Source organism: Peromyscus leucopus, chromosome 8a (assembly GCF_004664715.2).
Source record: "Peromyscus leucopus breed LL Stock chromosome 8a, UCI_PerLeu_2.1, whole genome shotgun sequence".
Taxonomy (NCBI): Eukaryota; Metazoa; Chordata; class Mammalia; order Rodentia; family Cricetidae; genus Peromyscus; species Peromyscus leucopus.
In genome coordinates this window covers 49,352,908-49,371,271 of record NC_051085.1, presented here as the reverse complement: position 1 = coordinate 49,371,271, position 18,364 = coordinate 49,352,908, and the positions used below count along the sequence as shown (strand labels likewise).

General features: G+C 40.5%; 1 protein-coding gene across 2 annotated transcripts in view; it reads right to left on the bottom strand.

The window, feature by feature from the left end:
* LOC114691379 (WT1 associated protein) overlaps positions 1-18,364 on the bottom strand; it is a 31,109-nt gene that overhangs the window by 9,197 nt on the left and 3,548 nt on the right. For both annotated transcript variants that reach the window (XM_028866676.2, XM_028866677.2), the window contains exons 2-5: positions 15,394-15,431; positions 12,965-13,020; positions 6,578-6,636; positions 5,172-5,299 (exon numbers count right to left, since the gene is read on the bottom strand). In XM_028866676.2, coding sequence (XP_028722509.1) covers positions 5,172-5,299; positions 6,578-6,636; positions 12,965-13,020; positions 15,394-15,423 — 273 coding nt within the window. In that variant the 5' untranslated portion in view covers positions 15,424-15,431. The remainder of the gene's footprint in view (positions 1-5,171; positions 5,300-6,577; positions 6,637-12,964; positions 13,021-15,393; positions 15,432-18,364) is intronic.

Below are 18,364 nucleotides of genomic sequence, written 5' to 3'. Positions count from 1 at the left end.
CTGTGCAAACAAAAGAAACAATTACTACCAAATCAGGAGAAATTCTTAAGATGGGGAAATTCCTTTTTATTAACTTGACAGTGGTCAGCCTACTTGTTAGGCGTGTAACCCTTTGTTATTGAAAGTCTCCCTAAGGGTAAGGGTGTAGTTCTATAACAGACAAGAGCATATAGAGCAGGCCTTGAGTCTAATCTCCAGTACAAATACACACCATTTCAGACAGTAACAACAACAAACCCTAGAAAAAGTACCAACTAAAACCGAGTATGGTGGCACATGCCTACTCTAGCACTTAGGAGGGAGAGTGGAGGGTTTTAAGTAGCCTAGCAGTAGATCACTTGCCTTATATGCACAAGGCCTTAGGCTTTGGTCCCTAGAACCACAAAAGGGGGAAAAAAGGGACAAATTAAAAAACAAGTGTTTAAGGCAATTAAGATGAGGTTACATCTTACTTTGCAACCCAAACAGTATTAGAACAAAACCAGGACTGTATCATGCTCAGCAGTTAAGAGTATGAACTGCTCTTATAGAGGCAAAGACAAAGTTCCAGCTCTTGGTACCCACACTGGGCAGCCCCCAAAGTGCCTATTGACTCCAGCCAGGAGAGATCCTATACTTTCTGCAGAAACGCACGCACGCATGCGTGCGCACACATGCATTATTAAAAACAGTATCTTAAACCCAAACCTAAACCAGCCAGCCAACAAAGCAATATAAGCTCAGCACTGTAGTACATGCCTTTAATCCTGTAATTGGGAGGCAGATAGTCTGATCTATGCAGTGAGGTCTGGGCCAGCCAGGGCTATATAATTGAGACCTAGTCTCAAAATAAACAAAAACAAACAACAAGTTTTTATTTTAAGGACACTGACAACTACTAGAAAGAAGCAAAGTTGAAAATTCTATTACAGAAGAACTGGTGAGGTCTTAGCTTACTTGTCCTGAACAACTTCTGCCTAAGCCAACTATTCTACATAAAACTCCCTGATACAGGATTAGAATGTATTACAATTTGCACTTTTAAGTTTAAATACAGAGTAGTGACATTATGGCATTATAGAAGTAAAATTCTATAGCCGCTTAAGCAGAAATACATTCCTATTTTCTCTTCCATGTATGAAACATAGGAACGCATTGCTGTACATAACTGAATTGGCTTAAGCGATGTGAGTCCCAGCATCACACTTCTTTGTTGTTGTTGTTGTCGTTCCTGGAGCAGAGGACCAAACCCAGGGTAAATCCCCAACCTCAGCATTCATGCTTTTGACTCCTAGTGGAAAACTTTTTGCATGGTACTAGAACCTTCTTTCTTACATATGAAACTTTCAATTTCAACGTCAGTTGTGCTATTTACTAGCACTCTAACAGCACATTTTCTAAATTATGAATTAAAATAACCTCATTTCCTTCATATCCAAAGTACAACTGGACCCAGAGTCTTGTGCTGCCCTAACGTTTGGTTTTAAATTTTAAAACATGAATTATTTTGTGTTTGTATGACGAGTGGTGTGGTCAGAGGCAAGCTTGCAGTTCTCTTCCTTTCACCACGTGGGTGCTGGGGGTGGAATCAGGCCACTGGGCGTGGTGGAGCATCTCTGCCCAACTGTACCCTCAGGTTTAAATAGGATGAAAGTTGAAATTCCCTACCATAAATTTAGTAGAAGGCACAAATACACTGATTAACTTGAGACTAAATTTAATTGTGAGTTCCCTGCACACAAATAGAAAGGAATAATGTTTAATTTATGGAGATACTATGTTTTTCTATTGAGATGAAGTTTAACTACATAGCCCTGGCTGGCCTGGAATTTAGAAGTCCATACTCTACAGAGCAGGGATTAAAGCTATGAGTCCATCAAACTTGCTCTAACTTAAGGGATTTATTTTATTTTTCTATCTATATGTTAGTATGAGCATACACCCAAGTGTGCCCTCAGAAGCTAAGATCCTGGAGCTGGAGTTATATAATAGCTGTGGATCCTGAAAGAGAACTTCAATCCTCTGCATAAGCAGCAAGAAAGCACTTTAACCACTGGGCCATCTAGCCCAGCTCTTATGAAAAAAATTTAAAGTAATTCATTTTAAGCAAAAAATATGCCTCTTAATTCAAGGTAATGCCAGCAACTAAAGAAATTTAACAGGAGAATAAAACACATCATAGAGTATGTATCAAGTGTTCTCATCATGAATTAAAACAATCTTCATAACACTGACTCAGACTAAATCCCAACAGTCAATACTTTTAGTCATGAAAAGGAGGCAAGTACGGTTAGAATAAATTCCCTTTGCGAGGTAAGAGAACATGAGCAAAGTCAAAGACAGTTTAACCTGAGTTTAATTCCCAGGATCCGAATGATATGAAGAGAACCAACTCCCACAAACTGTCCTGACTTCCACGTGTGTTGTGTGTCATGAAATGTGTGCACTCAGACCACACTAAATAAACAAAAGAGAACAGTAAGGGCCAGTGAGAGGGCTTAGTGGGTGAAGGCACTGGCTACCAAGTCTGCTGACCTGAGTTCAATACCAGGACCCACATGGGGAAAGGAGAGAACTAATGGCTGCTTGTTGTCCTCTGACTTTCACACTGAAAGCTCACTAAAGATGGAGTCATGTGTGTTTCTGTGTAGGCCAGAGAACAACCCTGAGTGTTAGCCTGGGTGTAAACCTCTGATATTTTCCCTCCACAAAACATCCATTTTGTTTTTAGGGGCAAAGTATCTCACTGGCCTGACACTTGCTGATTATATCCAGGAAGCCCCAGGATCTGTCTCGCTCCGCTGGCTAGGCCTCCTCAAGGCTGGGATTACAAGCACACCTCCCCATGTCCTTTACCCTACAGACATAATCTTAGTCTCATACTTTTATTTGAAATTACCACCTGCTTAAATTACTCCCATCTTCCTTCCATTTCAACCTTCAACAGGAACAGTTCCCACTAAAGCAGCCTATTATTTTCCTGACTGCTAAATTCAACAATTCATAATTCCTACTTTCACTAAAACTAACTTTTGCCCAGACACTACTTTTTTTTTTTTTAAAGATTTAGTCATTTGTGGGTGGGTGGGGGGCACATGCCTTTAATCCCAGCACTCAGGAGGCAGAGGCAGGTGCATCCTTGAGTTTGAGGTCAGCCTAGTCTATACAGTGAGTTAGGACTACATAGAGAAAACCAGTCTCAACATACGAAACAAACCCAAAAAGATTTATCCATTTTATTATGTGTTATGAGTGTTTTGCCTACACGTATGTATGTGCACCGCATGTATTCCTGGTTCCTAGAGAGGTCAGGAAAGGGCTTTGGATCCCTTGGGACTGAAGTTACAGTCTGTAAGCTACCATATGGATGCTAGCAATTGAACCTGGGTCTTCTTCAAGAGCAACAAGTGCTCATAACAGCTGAACCGACTCTCTGGCCTGCCTCTGATGACTACTAACCACTCTTTACCTTGAGGTTGGTGGTGTGATGGGCAGAAGAGGTTCAGATTACAATCCTGTTTTCCTAACACTATGTCTGCTCTTTCTAAATTCCATCCCTTTCACAGTCAGTCTGTCACATAAACTTGAGATCCACCTATGATTTACTCTTAAATCCTTCCCTGTTAGATCTACTTGATCAAGTTTTACTGATTGTGCCTCGAGACTATCTTATCACATCCTATCAATTAGGTTATCATATGATGTGCCCCCTGCCCAGCTGGTTTTTCACTTGGTAGAAAGTGTGCCTAGCATGCACACAGTGGCAAAGACCAGGTGTGCACATGCATCCTGTGATCTCAGCACTCAGAAGGTAGAGACAGGAATATCACAAGGTCAGTCACTCTCAGTTACTAGAGATTTTAGGGCTGGGCCACATAGTTCAAGCATACACAAACAAGAGTGAAAAAAGAAAGAAAGAAATCTACCTTCTACGCTCCAGCTAGCTATCTACCCAAAATATCAGTTAATTAACCCCAGGAATCTATTGCTGAAAAATTCTACACTGGTAGCTGGGCATGGTAGCACACATCTTTAATCCTAGAACTGAGGCAGAGGCAGGTGGATCTCTGTGAGTTCAAGTCCAGTCTGGTCTACATAGGGAGTTCCAGGCTAGCCAGAGCTACACAGCGAGACCCTGTCACTGAAAACAAACAAAAATCATTTAAAAAATTTAAAATTAAGAAAAAAACCTCTTGCCGTTACTTATATCTAGGATAAAACCTAAGTCCTCAAGCCCTTAATTACTTTTCAAAACTCCTACCCAAAATTCCAACTTTACATGCCCTTCCTGTTTTTTTGGTTTCCAGGGCTGCCTGCAAAGCCTCACCTCTGAACTGTAACTACAAGAACAATGTTGTACTATTCAGGGGAAAGGCATAAAGAATAGGACCAGGGCTGGAGAGACAGCTCAGTGGTTAACAGCACTAGTAGCTCTTACAAAGGACCTAGGTTCAGTTTCTGGCAATCATGTGGTAGCTAACAACAATCAGTAACTCCACTTTCAGGGGGATTCAATGCCGACTACTGGCCTCCACAGGCACCAGGCATACATGTAGTGCATAGACAGAAATGCAGGCCAAAATCTCATACACATGAAATAAAAATTGGCCAGGTGGTGGTGGTGCACGCCTTTAATCCCAGCACTTGGGAGGCAGAGCCAGGTGGATCTCTGTGAGTTCGAGGTCAGCCTGGTCTACAAAGCAAGATCCAGGACAGACACCAAAGCTACACACAGAATCCCTGTTTCGAAAAAACAAAACAAAACAATAAATAAATATTAAAAATATTACCATAAAAAGTTAAGGTAAACAAAAAAACAAACAACAGCAAAAAATGCAACCCAAAACAAAATAAAAACCTAAAACAAAACTCAAAACCAAAATGGTGACAGAGTGAGTACCACCACCCACAGTTCTTGAGCAGACACGATGATCTAAAGAGCCACTGTGTAAATAACAGCTGGAGAGTCGGTTGGAGTAGTGCAAATTGTCTAGGTATAGAAAAATAAATACCCGAACTGTCAAAGCTAGGAATCAAGATGAAAGCAAGCATCCCAGACCCTTCAGTATTCCCATCACTCCCCACCACCTCGCCCTTAACCAGGTATGCCTTTCTGTTTGCCATGTGCACTATTTACAAATGACCAGGGCTGATGTGGACTCCTAACTAGATTCCAGTGCTGAGATACTTACAGTACACTCTTGCATCTCCTGCTCCTTGGTTGCTAACCGCATGACAAGAATGTTTTCTCTGCGTGCCGACTCCTGCTGCTGCTGCTTTAGTTTTTCTTCAGATTCCCTCAAGCCAGTCACGTCATTTGCTGAACCAGAGAAGATATCCAAACATTACAAACCTCATTTCAAGACCAAACTGAACTAACCAAGAGAAAGCTGTCTCTGTCTGTCAAGAGTTATCAAAAAAAAAAATCAATTGCCTTTAGTCTTCATACTGTCTTTGAAACAATGGTACTTGTTCTGATCACGAGACCCCACCCCAGGAAGCAATGGCTAATGCTCCCCAACCATATTATTACACAGAGCTGTTTCTCTACTTAAATCAGTCCCACCTAAACACAAGTCCACACTATCTACACTCACTTACAGTACATTTAATATTTACAAAAATCCCAATAATACATTCTAACCTACTCAATATAACAATGGCACTAACTGGCTTAGCATGGCAGAACAGTATGCTGTCTTTATCACAACACTCAGGAGGCAGTGGCAAGGAGATCTTAAGTTCCTGGGTATCTTTGACAATACAAAACAAAAGCCACTGACTACATGAACAAACACCATAAACTTTTTTTTTTTTTTTTTTGGTTTTTTGAGACAGGGTTTCTCCAAGTAGTTTTTGGTTCCTATCCTGGATCTCACTCTGTAGACCAGACTGGCCTCGAACTCACAGAGATCCGCCTGGCTCTGCCTCCCGAGTGCCGGGATTAAAGGCGTCCGCCACCACTGCCCAGCTCACTATAAACTTTTATAAGCCACATCTATATGAGTAATATAACCACACAATTATTAAAATTTGGGGAGATTCAGTTACTGGACTGGAAAAACTATAGTTGCTATACTTCACAACAGTATGTTATTCTAACTCAAGAAAGTACCAGACCAATAGTTGTTTTAAGGCACAAAGTTTGTTGTTTGGCAGATTTCGGAAAATCTGTACACAAAGAGCTACATCCTAGTGTCAATTAGGTTCTCAAAAATGGATTACTGCTTCTTTCTGTGCATTGTCCCTTCTACACTAAAGTTCATGTAGCTAAAATTCCTGTGCAGAAGGTAGTTAGGTACACACCGAAAGTTCCAAGCAGGTCTAAGTTATCCTACTTGTACTTCATTTTACTAAAATCAGGCATGCCATTATATATTAGAATACATTATGTCTTCCTTGGTGCCTAGGGATTTGTCAGAAGAAATCACATTTCAAACATCATCCATTACATTTTCCAGCTCCTACAGTGCCTGGACATATCTCATATAATAAACTGCTTGAGCAAAACTGTATCTGCTTCAACAAAGCCAATTCATACTGTAACAAGTTTTCCAAAGACAACTATACAATCTCCATTTAGGAAGATCAAACTTACAATTAAGGTCTGTGTACTTTCCCTCCAAAGCTTGAACGTATGCTTCATATTGTTTCCATCTAGTGAAAAACAAATTCACGTTAGTGGTTACAATGAAATTATTTTTTATTAAAAAAATCATGCTGGGCAGTGGTGGTGCATTCCTTTAATCCCAGCATTCAAGCTCTCTATTAGTTTGAGCCAGCCTGGGTTACAGAGTGAGTTCCAGGACAGCCAGGACTGTTATACAGAGAAACCTTGTCTTGGAATCCCCCTCCCCCAAAATCATACCCACAACCATTAAGAACTGTGTTACATTATTTTTAACTTTGAGATAACCACAAACATAGTTTAATCAGAAATACACTCATCAGCCTCATTTCTTCTCAATTTACATAAGACAGGTAAAAGAAAATATACCAAGGTAAAAGAACACACATAAATTGGGCCTGGTGGCAACCTGCCTACAATTCTAGTTACTAGGAAGGCTAGAGGATGGCATACTCCAGGCCAGTGTGGCAACTTATCCAGACTATGTGATATTAAAACAAAAAGGAGCTGGGGAATGTAGAACATGCCTTTAATCCCAGCACTTGGGAGGCAAAGGCAGGCTGAGTTCAAGGCCAGCCTGGTCTACAGTGTGATTTCCATGACAGCCAGAGCTACAGAGAGACCCTATTCCCACCCCACCCCCACACGACCAAAAGGGAGCCTGACCATAGCTTGATCAGTAAAGCACTTGCTCAGTTCAATCCCCAGGGGAAAGGGGGAGGAGAGGGAGAGGGGAGAGGGGAGAGGGGAGAGGCAGAGAGGGAGGAGGGAGGGAGGGAGGGAGGGAGGGAGGGAGAGAGAGAGAGAGAGAGAGGAGAGAGAGAGAGAGAGAGAGAGATAGATAGATAGATATGGGGAATATAAAGTTAAGTGTTCGCTATTGTGAACATGTCAAGCATGCCCTCATGCTCTTCTTAGATTCTGAGTGAGATCACACCACATTTGTTTTGATACCACTAATGGTTAAAATTATAAACCGGGCGGTGGTGGCGCACGCCTTTAATCCCAGCACCCGGGAGGCAGAGGCAGGCGGATTTCTGTGAGTTCGAGGTCAGCCTGGTCTCCAAAGCGAGTTCCAGGAAAGACTCAAAGCTACACAGAGAAACCCTGTCTCGAAAAACAAAAAAAAAAAACAAAAAACAAGATTACAAAGCAGAATATTCTAGTTTTAGTTATGCTCTCCCCTGAAAAGAGAAAAATGTGCTTAACTGCATGGAACTATTCTTTTTGAAAATGCATGATCTCAAAATAGTATTTTTCCCAGTCTTAAATGATCATGTCCACACTTATGGGGCACAGTGTGATAATTTAATATATGCATGCATACAGTGTGGAATGACCAAAATGGTATAATTAGCATTTCTATTTCTTTAAAATGATATTTAATTATTTCTTTGTGTTCAGAATCTTCAAACTTCCCTCTATTTCTTGGTAAAGCAATGTTATGTTTTTGTTGCTGAAGACAGAATCTCACTATTTTATCTTTGCTGGATCTACGTAGACCACACGAGCCTTGAAAGTGATCCATTCTGCCTTGAGTGTTGCCTCAAGTTGAGACCCTGCACAGCGGGGTCTCCCTTCCAGACCCTGGATTAGGCACAAACCACACCCAAACACTTGTTTTCACAGAGAGATCCTTTATTAAGGAGGGAAGAAAAGATAAAGTAACTGTTTTCTGACTCAGGCAGAAAACAGCAGCAAATGACCTTGCAGATATAATTTTCTTTAAGATTTTTAAAAATTTGTTTTTATTTTATGTGCATTGACATTTTGCCAAGGGTCTCAGGTCCCCTGATACTAGAGTTAGACAGTTGTGAGCTGCCATGTAGGTGCTGGGAACTAAACCCAGCCCTCCAGAAGAACAGTCAGTGTAATTTTTTAAGAGGAGAAAAAGGGAAGGTCTGTGTTAGAATGGGTTAGAAGACAATGGGATATTTTGACTGGGCATGTTAATTAGGTGACCAAAGGAGGTTCTGATTGCTGGACTTTGGTACTTATGCCAGGAATGAGTCTGGCATAGAAAAGTATCCAAATAAGGGAAAAAACCTTGGTGGCTAGCTTTAGGGATGTAATCTAAAGGTTAAGGGGCGAGATGGGGGAGAGGGTCTCAGGTCCCCTGATACTACAGTTGTGAGCTGCCATGTAGGTGCTTCGGATGTAAAGGACGAGACCAGCCCGCTGGCAAAGTTGCTTTTTTACCTACAAGAATAGGTTAAAAATATTTCGGCAGTCGCTAGTGTCCCTTCAACGACTAAAGGCACGAGCCACCGATTCGAGCCGCTGGCCAAGTTCCGGAGGCTTAATCTACACAGAGAAATGTCTAAAAAAAAAAAAAAAAAAAATTTCAAGATTGAAAAATGACATCTAATTGGCAAACAACCTGCAGACATGCCATGTGCTACTTATCATCAGGGAACTAAGGGACATTCCCTGCTTGTTATAGTCCTCTACTCAATGTACAGTCGCCAGCTGCTTTGGTAATCACTACAACTAATAATATAGACTTCCTCAGGCTTGTGTTTGAGCACCTCCTGACAGAGAATACCCTTCTTTGAATGTCTGTCATCGTGCTTATTTTAAGCATTTATTCATTCATTCATTTAATAGGTACAGCTAAGTAAAATTTAAATTTGACTTTTTCCCTTTGAGGCAGTGTCTCATGTACCTCTGGTTGGCTTCAAACTCACTGCAAAGTTGAAAATGTCTGCAGACCTTTGGCTTCTCTGTTTGTGTCCACCTCAAGTGCTGGGATACAGAAACCCCAGTTGACATGGTTGGGGATGGAACTCAAGCCCTTATGGATTCTTGACAAGCATTCTACCAATAAAGCTACATCCCTGGCACCTAAAATTTAATTCTAGAAGACGATTTATAATCATCATCAGACATGCAATAAAACTAGCTAATCGAGCTGGGCACACACCTTTAATCCCAGCACTCAGGAGGCAGAGGCATGCGGATCTCTATGAGTTTGAGGCTAGCCTGGTCTACAAAGTGAGATCCAGGAAAGGTGCAAAGCTACACAGAGAAACCCTGTCTCAAAAAACAAAAAAAAAAACAAAAAAAAAAACAAAAACCAAAAAACCCTAGCTAATCATCTTCTACATAGACACCACTATGAATGCTTATTTTTAGGGCCCACTACATTTTAGGATACATAAGAGCTCACTGACTATTTAGAAATCAACACAGATTCTTTGTGGAGGCTAGAAGAGCTATTTTAGAGGAACAAAAAAACAAAACAAAGCACAAAACTCCAAAGCACAAACAGGGACATCCATAAAATGACAGAAAATAAAGTTGGGTGTGGTGTAACCCCAGCAGCCAACAGGTAGAAAAAAGGAGGATCAGGAGTTCAAGGGCATCCTGGCTACAAAAGTATCAACAGTAACAAACAGATGACACATTTCAAAACAAAAACAAACCCCTCAAACCTGAGAAAACTGACTAATTAAACAGTTGATTTAAAACCATGGAGTATTTAAGGAGAAGAAAAACTCACTGAAAAGTTTTTAGAAGAATTTCCTAAGATATATATAAATTGCACATTTTTAGGTTACTTAGTAGCAACAGTCCTACTTGAACTGTTATACCATCACTGATTTGGGGGCTGGAGGGAGGGAGCTCAGCAGTTAAGAGAGCATAGGCTCCGGCAGAAGAGCCCAAGCTCCCAGCCCCACATCAGGTGGCTCACAACTGCCTGTAACTCTCCCTCCAGGTGTCCACCACCTCTGGCTTCCAAAGGACCTGCAATCACATGAACACAACCACACGCAAACACATTTAAGACTTTTTGAAAGTATACCGATATTTTGTTTCTTCTAGTTGACTACAAATGGTGGCAGTGATGCACATCAAGAATTCTAACAGCTTTGGAGACTAAGGAAGGACTGCTTGTGCTCAGGAGTTAAGTCAGCAATAAAGAATCCGTTTTGAAAAAAGCCAAGTGGCCTTAGTGGCACACAATTGTAATCTTACCACTGAAGATACTGAGGTGTAGGACTGGGAGTTCAGTCCAGCCTAGGCTACACAGAAAACTGTTAAGATTGATTAAAAAAAAAAAAAAAAAAAAAGCAAGCAGGCTACCTCAAGAGTCTAAGAATCATAAAGCTACTCTAGTACTGAACTGTAGTAAAGAACTTAGTATTTCCAGAAAAAAGAGGTTTTGTCAGCAAGAGGACAAGAGTGATAAATCAGATACACAATGGAAAACTGTCCTACATGTAGACCTGTGGCAGAAAAAGCAGCAGAGGTTCACAACAGGCTAGCCTGAGCAGCGTAGTGAAGGAAGTTCACAACAGACTAGTGTAGTAGTGTAGTGCAAGCCACAGTGGGAAATTACTGAACTCGGCTTGTAAAGAGGCTAGTGCATGCCTGGTGTGAAAGCCCTGGGCTCCACCTCTAGCACTGAATGAAGACCAACCTCTAGAACAGTGCAATGGTCTCTTCATCTCCTCATAATGAAATCCTCTCTTCTCTCCCTTTCATCTTCCCCGATAAATCTGCTTAACTTAAATAAAGTCCTTGAAAAGTTTAAAGACAGCAAAGTTCAGTAACTTTCATTTAGGGACAGTGAAGTGGCTCAGCAGATGAAGGCGCTTTATCTGACTTTGAGCCCCGGACTCTACATGGTGCAAACACAGAACCAACCCCCACAATGTGACTTCTACACGGCCCATACCTACCCTCTAATAAAGAAATGTAATACAAATTTTAAATTCATTTATTTCTTATCTAAGTTACCAGTCAAAAACTTGATTAACCCAAAGCACAGAAAGAATATATGTAAAGCTACGAAAAAACAAAACAACCCATTTTCTGGTTCCTTATATTTAAAATACCATTACTAGAATGATGTGCTTAACTAGCTTAACAAAGTATTTATAACCTAACCATAGAAATTCAGAACTAAGAGGAAGCTTTAAAAATAATTTAATTTTTAAAATTTAGACCTTCAGTCCCAGTACTTGGGAGGCAGAGGCAGGTGGATCTCTGAGTTTGAGGCCAGCCTGGCCTACAGAGTTCCAAGACAGCCAGGGCTACACAGAGAGACCCTGTCTTGAAAAATAAAAACAAACAAACAATTTAATCTAGGGGCTGGAGAGATGGTTCAGTTGTTAAGAGCAGGCTGCTCTTCCAGAGGACCTGTTTGAGTATGGGCAACCACATGGCAGCTCCTAACTCTAAATCCCGTTTTCTGGCTGCCCTAGGCACCAGGCAGGCAAATGGTGCACAGGTACACATGCAGACAAAACACCACCCATACACATAAAATAAAAAATCATAAAAATCATTCCTTTGGGATGGGCAGTACTGATATACACCATTAGTCCCAGCACTTGAGAGGAAGAGGCAGGCAGATGTATGAGTTTGAGGCCAGTCTAATCTACAAATTGAGTTCCAGGACAGCCAGGGCTTCACAGAGAGACCCTGTCTTAAAACATGGGGGGGGGGGGATATCATTCTTTGATCATAACTCTTCAAATGTTACATAATAAAAGAAAAACAAATATAAGACAAGACAATTGAGCAGGCATGGTAGTACAGGCTTGCATCCCTAACATTCAGAAGACTAATTTGGATTTCCAATTTGGGACCAACTTGAATATATGTTAAGACCCTGTTTGGGGAAAAAAAACCCAAAAGCAACAAAAAACCAATATCCATGCCTACTGTTTTTATTAAAACTTATTGTGTGTGAGCTCACATTTGCCATAGCACACACACATGTGGAAGAGCCCAGGGGATAGTTTTGTGGCATTGTGTTTTTTTAAATCCTTCTAGCTTTATGCGGGTTCCAGGGATTGAGCTCAGGTCAAAGCTAGGTTTGCACAGAGAAGGTCTTTATCTACTGAGCCCTGTGCCTGCTGATTTATTAAGCTGAACATATTCTCTAGCAAGCCATATATTAAATAAACATGTTTCCCATGTAACAAATCTTAGCTCTGCAAGAAAATTTGGTTTCTGTGTCAGTCTAGAAAGCACCTAAGCTTATGTTATAGTTCTTGTTTATATACTGAAGAACCACAGGAAACTGTCCAAAAACCATACCCAGATTTCTGTGAGTTCAAGGTCAGCCTGGTCTATAGAGCAAGTTCCAGTACAGCCAGGATTAAACAAAGAAACCATCTCAAAAAGTAAACAACAACAACAAAGCACACACCTTTAGTTCTAGCCCTTGGTGGGCTAAGGCAGGAGGATCCTAACTTCTACGGAAGACTCTGTCTCTAACATAATCAGCAACAACAATAAAAATAAGCAAACCCAAATTTCAGATGGCATAAAGGTAAGTATTACATAGCAGTCACGGTAAGTTGTCTATAGATTCTTTGAATTTTTGATAAAAGAACATTTTACCTTAGAATCAACTCATCCCGTGCCATAACTTTGAAGTCTGTTTCGCTCAATCGGACCTATAAAGAAAATTAAAAAATGGATTGAGTACTCTTCCAGAGTGCAAAGCTGTTTCCACAGGAGCTCTGTGCTGAGCTAGGAAATGCCTCCCAAGCTGGATTATTTAAATGGCTCAGTACTCATCATACTTCACAACTCTGAAAAATAGCCTGACTGTTCCTTTAAACTACAAGTGAGGGCAGGAGACAGCTTCATGGTTAAGAGTGCCTGGAACTCTCCAGAGGACACCAGTTCAGTTCACAGCACCCATGTCAGTCAGGGCGTGCCTGCAACTCCAGCTTCAGAGGATCCAACAACACCCTTTCCCACCTCGGAGCATCTCCTCAACATACAGAGATACAAGAAAAAACAAACAATAACAAAAATCCTGCTAAAAATGAAAAAGCCAAAACAACAAGATTAAAATTGCACACTCCACATGACTCAGTAGTTCCATTCTTTCTTTTAAAAAATTTATCTAAAATTTTTAATTTGCATTGCTGTGAAGGTGTCAGATCCCCTGGAACTGGAGTTACAGACAGTTAGGAGCTGCCATGTGGGTGCTGGGAGTTGAACCCCGGTCCTCTGGACAAACAGCCAGTGCTCTTACCTACAGAGCCATCTCCCCAGCCCCTAGTAGGTGCATTCTTGAGCATTCAGCCCAAAGAAAGTTTATCACGAGCAGCTTTATTTGTGATGGCCCAAAGCTGGGATCATCCAACTGTCTCTTAACAGACAAGTGTGTATAAAACCATGATAGTTATATTATACAACATTATTCAGCAGTAAGTAGAAATAAGACTATTGATATATGAAACAAATATTTGTTATGCTGAGTGAAAAAATAATCTCAAAAGGACACGGACACACACTCAGGTTAGTTAAAGAAACGGAAACAGATTATAATTACAAGGGCCCTGTGGTGACCATTCAGATGCTGATCTTGATTGGTGGTTCTCACACAGAGCTGCACACATGATAAAACAGCACTTTCACATGAAGAGAACATTTGAAAACTCAGAGTGTACCAGTTCCCTAGTTTTTTGAATGAGGTTCATAGAATGTCCCTGAATATTTTTTTAAATATTTATTTATTATGTATACAGAGTTCTGCCTGTATATATGCCTACATGCCAGAAGAGGGCACCAGATCTCATTATAGACGGCTGTGAGCCACCACATGGTTGCTGGGAATTAACTCAGGACTTCTGGAAGAGCAGCCAGTGTTCTTAACCTCTGAGCCATCTCTCCAGCTCCATCCCTGAATATTTTTAAAACTTATCAATTTATAACTTTCCAACAAAGTTTAAAAATAGAACATAAGCTGAAATTGTTTCATACATTTAGAAGTATTTCCCCCTATTTTAAAAACAAACACACAAACAACCAACGAAGGCTTTATTAATTTCCCTTATTAAAAAGAGAAAATACTGGGCTGGAGATATGACAGGTGGCTAAGAGCATGAGCTCGATTTCCAGCAACCATGTCAGGTGGCTGTGAGCCACCTGTGACTCGGGCCTCCTAAAACACCTGCACTCGTGCGCATTTCTGATACGTGTATACATACACACAACTAAAAAGTAAATAAGTATTTTTTAAAAAAGGAAAATTCTTGGTGAGGGAGCGCAGCTCAGTGGAGGAGTGCCCGCACACTATGCATGCAGCCTAGCCTGACGCCCGGAAGCACAGAGAGCATTTCCTTTCCAGCGTCTAGTATGAACCAGTAACATCAGTGTTACACTGCAAACGGAGAAACACGAGCCCAGAGCAAGCAGACACAGCTCCTGCACACTCAGTTCTTTACTCACTCCACTTTTCTACAACAGATATTAAATATTTAATGAACAAACACCAAGCTTTCCAACCGATTTCCAAGTCGTCCATAAACTATACTATTCTCTTTAACAAAACCTCAGGGTATATGTAGTGTATCTATACTATAAATGTAATAGCTAAACTCAGTATAGGACTATAGAACTGGGAAATCAAAAGTTAGAAAATCAAAGAGGAAAATACATTATAAGAACTAACTGGCTGTAGCCTTGAAAAATCCATAGTCGAAGGATTTAAGTTACAACCTTGGTGGTTTAAAAAATTAGGAGGGAAAATAAGAGTCAATATAAATATATGTATATAAATTATCTGTAAAAAAAAGTTTAGAAATTGTACATAACGTTGTGTGTATAAGGAAATATTCATATAATTCAGACTAAGAATTGCAGATCACAAGAATACTCTAATGCCTTCCATAAGCTGTCGTCATCATTCATTCCAAATTGAGCACATGCAGATACACGTCTAACACTCTGCACCCCCTGATGCAAAGTATCAGGGAAAGGAAGTGAAAAATAAGAACACAAAAAGATGAAGTGAAGCTGCTGAAACAACATACCTTTTTAGGAAGAGGTTCTTCGTTGGTCATCTTGCACCCTAAAAAGGGGGGAAAGTGTTGGGGAAATGATTTTCAGTTGATTTTCTTTCAAACCAGTTATTAGCAAATGTTAATGTGAAATAGTTATTAAAATAGCATTTTATTTCACAACTGTTTGTTTGATCCATTCATTCACTGCAGTGAAGGGGATTCAACCCAGGACTTTTCCTTCACATTCTATCTAGGTAAGTGTTCTATCACTGACTTTAGCCCAGGATAGCTTCAATTTACAAAAAAAAAAAAAAAAAAAGAGCACAAAGACACAAGTTAACCTGTAACTTTCAACAAATGTCCTCTCTGCTTAACATCTTTCATTATCATGGTTATGTAACCTTTAAAAAAGCTCCCTGTCAGACCTCAGAGGCAATCTAGGCATGTTGCTGAAGGCCCCATAGGGGCAAGCACCAGTTAGTCCCCTGTCCTTGACTTCTACGGTATGCTTTTACAGTGACGCAGAATCCATCATATAATTCACCACTCTCTAATAACATTAAACACAATGTTTATCTTAATAAAAATATGCTTATACCACATAATTGCATGTCAAAGTAATCTATATTTCAAAATTAGCTTCTTTAGATATTTATACAAAATTCATTTAACTGTTGCAAAAGATAGGTAACTCAAGAGAACCACCATCTTTTAGAATGAGCCCTAGCAGCAATCATTACTTTTCTTTTTTTTCTTTTTCCTTTTGAAACAGGGTTTCACTATGTAGCTCTGGCCATCCTGGAACTCACTTTGTAGACCAGACTGACCTTGTACTCGCAAAGATCTCCTGCCTCTGCCTCCCAAGTGCTGGGATTAAAGGCATAGCCTACTTGGCAGTCATTACTTATTAAACCATAAACTTACACTACAGAAAGACAGAAACAGTAATAAATGTACCTTAAATAATGTATTACAATACAAGTTGGGGAACAAATGTACAGAACAGGGAAAGTTAATCTAACAAATATAAAAATCTTTGCCGGGTGGTGGTGGCACACGCCTTTAATCCCAGCATTCGGGAGGTAGAGAGGCAGGCGGATCTCTCTGAGTTCCAGGAAAGGCGCAAAGCTACACAGAGAAACCTTGTCTTGAAAAACCGGAAAAAAATAAAAATCTTCATTTGAAGATCTGAGCACTAAATATTACTTGACTTAGTTTGGGGGCCAGTATTTTTTTTTCCAAATCTAAACTGATTTTGAAGTAATAATTTATACACAATTAAAACATGAGTTCTTGGGTTAGAGGGATGGCTCAGCAGTTAACTGCTCTCCAAGAGGACATGAGTTCAGTTCCCAGCATCCACATAAGGCAGCTCACAACTCCAGCTCTAAGGGATCCGACACTTCTGGCCTCCAGAGGCAAGCACATGCACACTAGCATACACACCCACAGTTAAAGATCAATCTGTAAAAGAGTTCTTCTGGGGCTGAGAGATGGCTCAAAGGTTCAGAATACTGGCTGCTCTTCCAGAGGTCCAGAGTTCAATTCCCAGCACCCACATGGTGGCTCACAACCATCTATAGTGGGATCTGGTGCCCTCTTCTGGCATAAAGTCAATAGAGCACTCATATACATAAAATAAATCTTTGGGGAAAAAAAGGTTCTTATTCTTATAAAACAGGGTTTCTCTCTATGTAGGAGTACTGCTGTCCTAGAACTCCTAGAACCAGGCTGGCCTTGAACTCACAGAGATTAAAAGGATTAAAGGTGTGAGTTACCAATGCCCAGGTGATTTTGTTTTTCTGTTGTTGTCTAATATTCAAATTTAACCAGGAAACACACACAGTTATTCCTAGGTCCTAGTACTCACAGCAGATTCATCAAAGTTCCCTTACATCTTTAATTTATTTTTTCCATTTTACTTTACTTATCTATACCTACCAAAAATGACAAACTATAAGCCGGGCATGGTGGAACACGCCTCAAATCCCAGCACTCTGGAGGAATAGGCAGGTAGATCTCTGTAGTTTGAGGCCAGCCTACATTGAGAGTTCCAGACAGCCAAAGGTACATAGAAATCTGTCTGAAAATTCTGAACTATTAAAATTTTGACTGAAGAATTTGTTGTATTGATTTTTAAAAGCTTTTTGTTTGTTTGTTTGTTTTGTTTTTGTCTTCCGAGACAGGGTTTCTCTGTGTAGCTTTGCGCCTGTTCCTGGAACTCACTTGGTAGTCCAGGCTGGCCTCGAACTCACAGAGATCCACCTGGCTCTGCCTCCCGAGTGCTGGGATTAAAGGCGTGCGCCACCACTGCCTGGCACTATTTAATTTCTTAATGAATATTTGAGATTTACAAAAAACGTATTAAAGATTTTCCAGTATCAATTTTACATATACTCCCATATGAATTACATATTCCAATCATACCGCCACTGAACCCTGGGTTCTCAAATTGGGTCTGTTGTACAGAAGAAATAAAAATTTTAGGAAAACACTCTAAATGACCACATTGTAAATTACTAGCTTAAATATTCTCCATTTAAAAATCTTTCATGGGTTAGGGATGTAGAGATATAGTTGTAGACCGCAGGATATAAGCACCTGCAAGACCTGGGGGTTGAGCCCTGCAACTGCAAATGTGAGAGAGAGAGAGAGGAGAGAGAGAGAGAGGAGGGAGGGAGGGAGGGAGAAATAGACACACACCTTTGCATTTTGAGTAACTGGGACTTACTGAGTTCTAGGCCGGTCAGGGCTACACAGTGAGACCATCTCAAAAACACAAGAAAACATGTAGAGTATGGACAGCACACACAGTTCATTACAGCACTCAGAGGCAGAGGCTGGAGCGTTTCAGGTTCTACCTGGAAGGAAGCTGCAGGCCAGCTAGGGCCATACAGAGACATACCATCTTAAAAAACAAAGGCAAACAGAAAAATTCAAACATGTTCAACTGGGCAACCTTCCAAGAGGTTTAAAGATAACTAGGTTTTCTTTCTTTCTT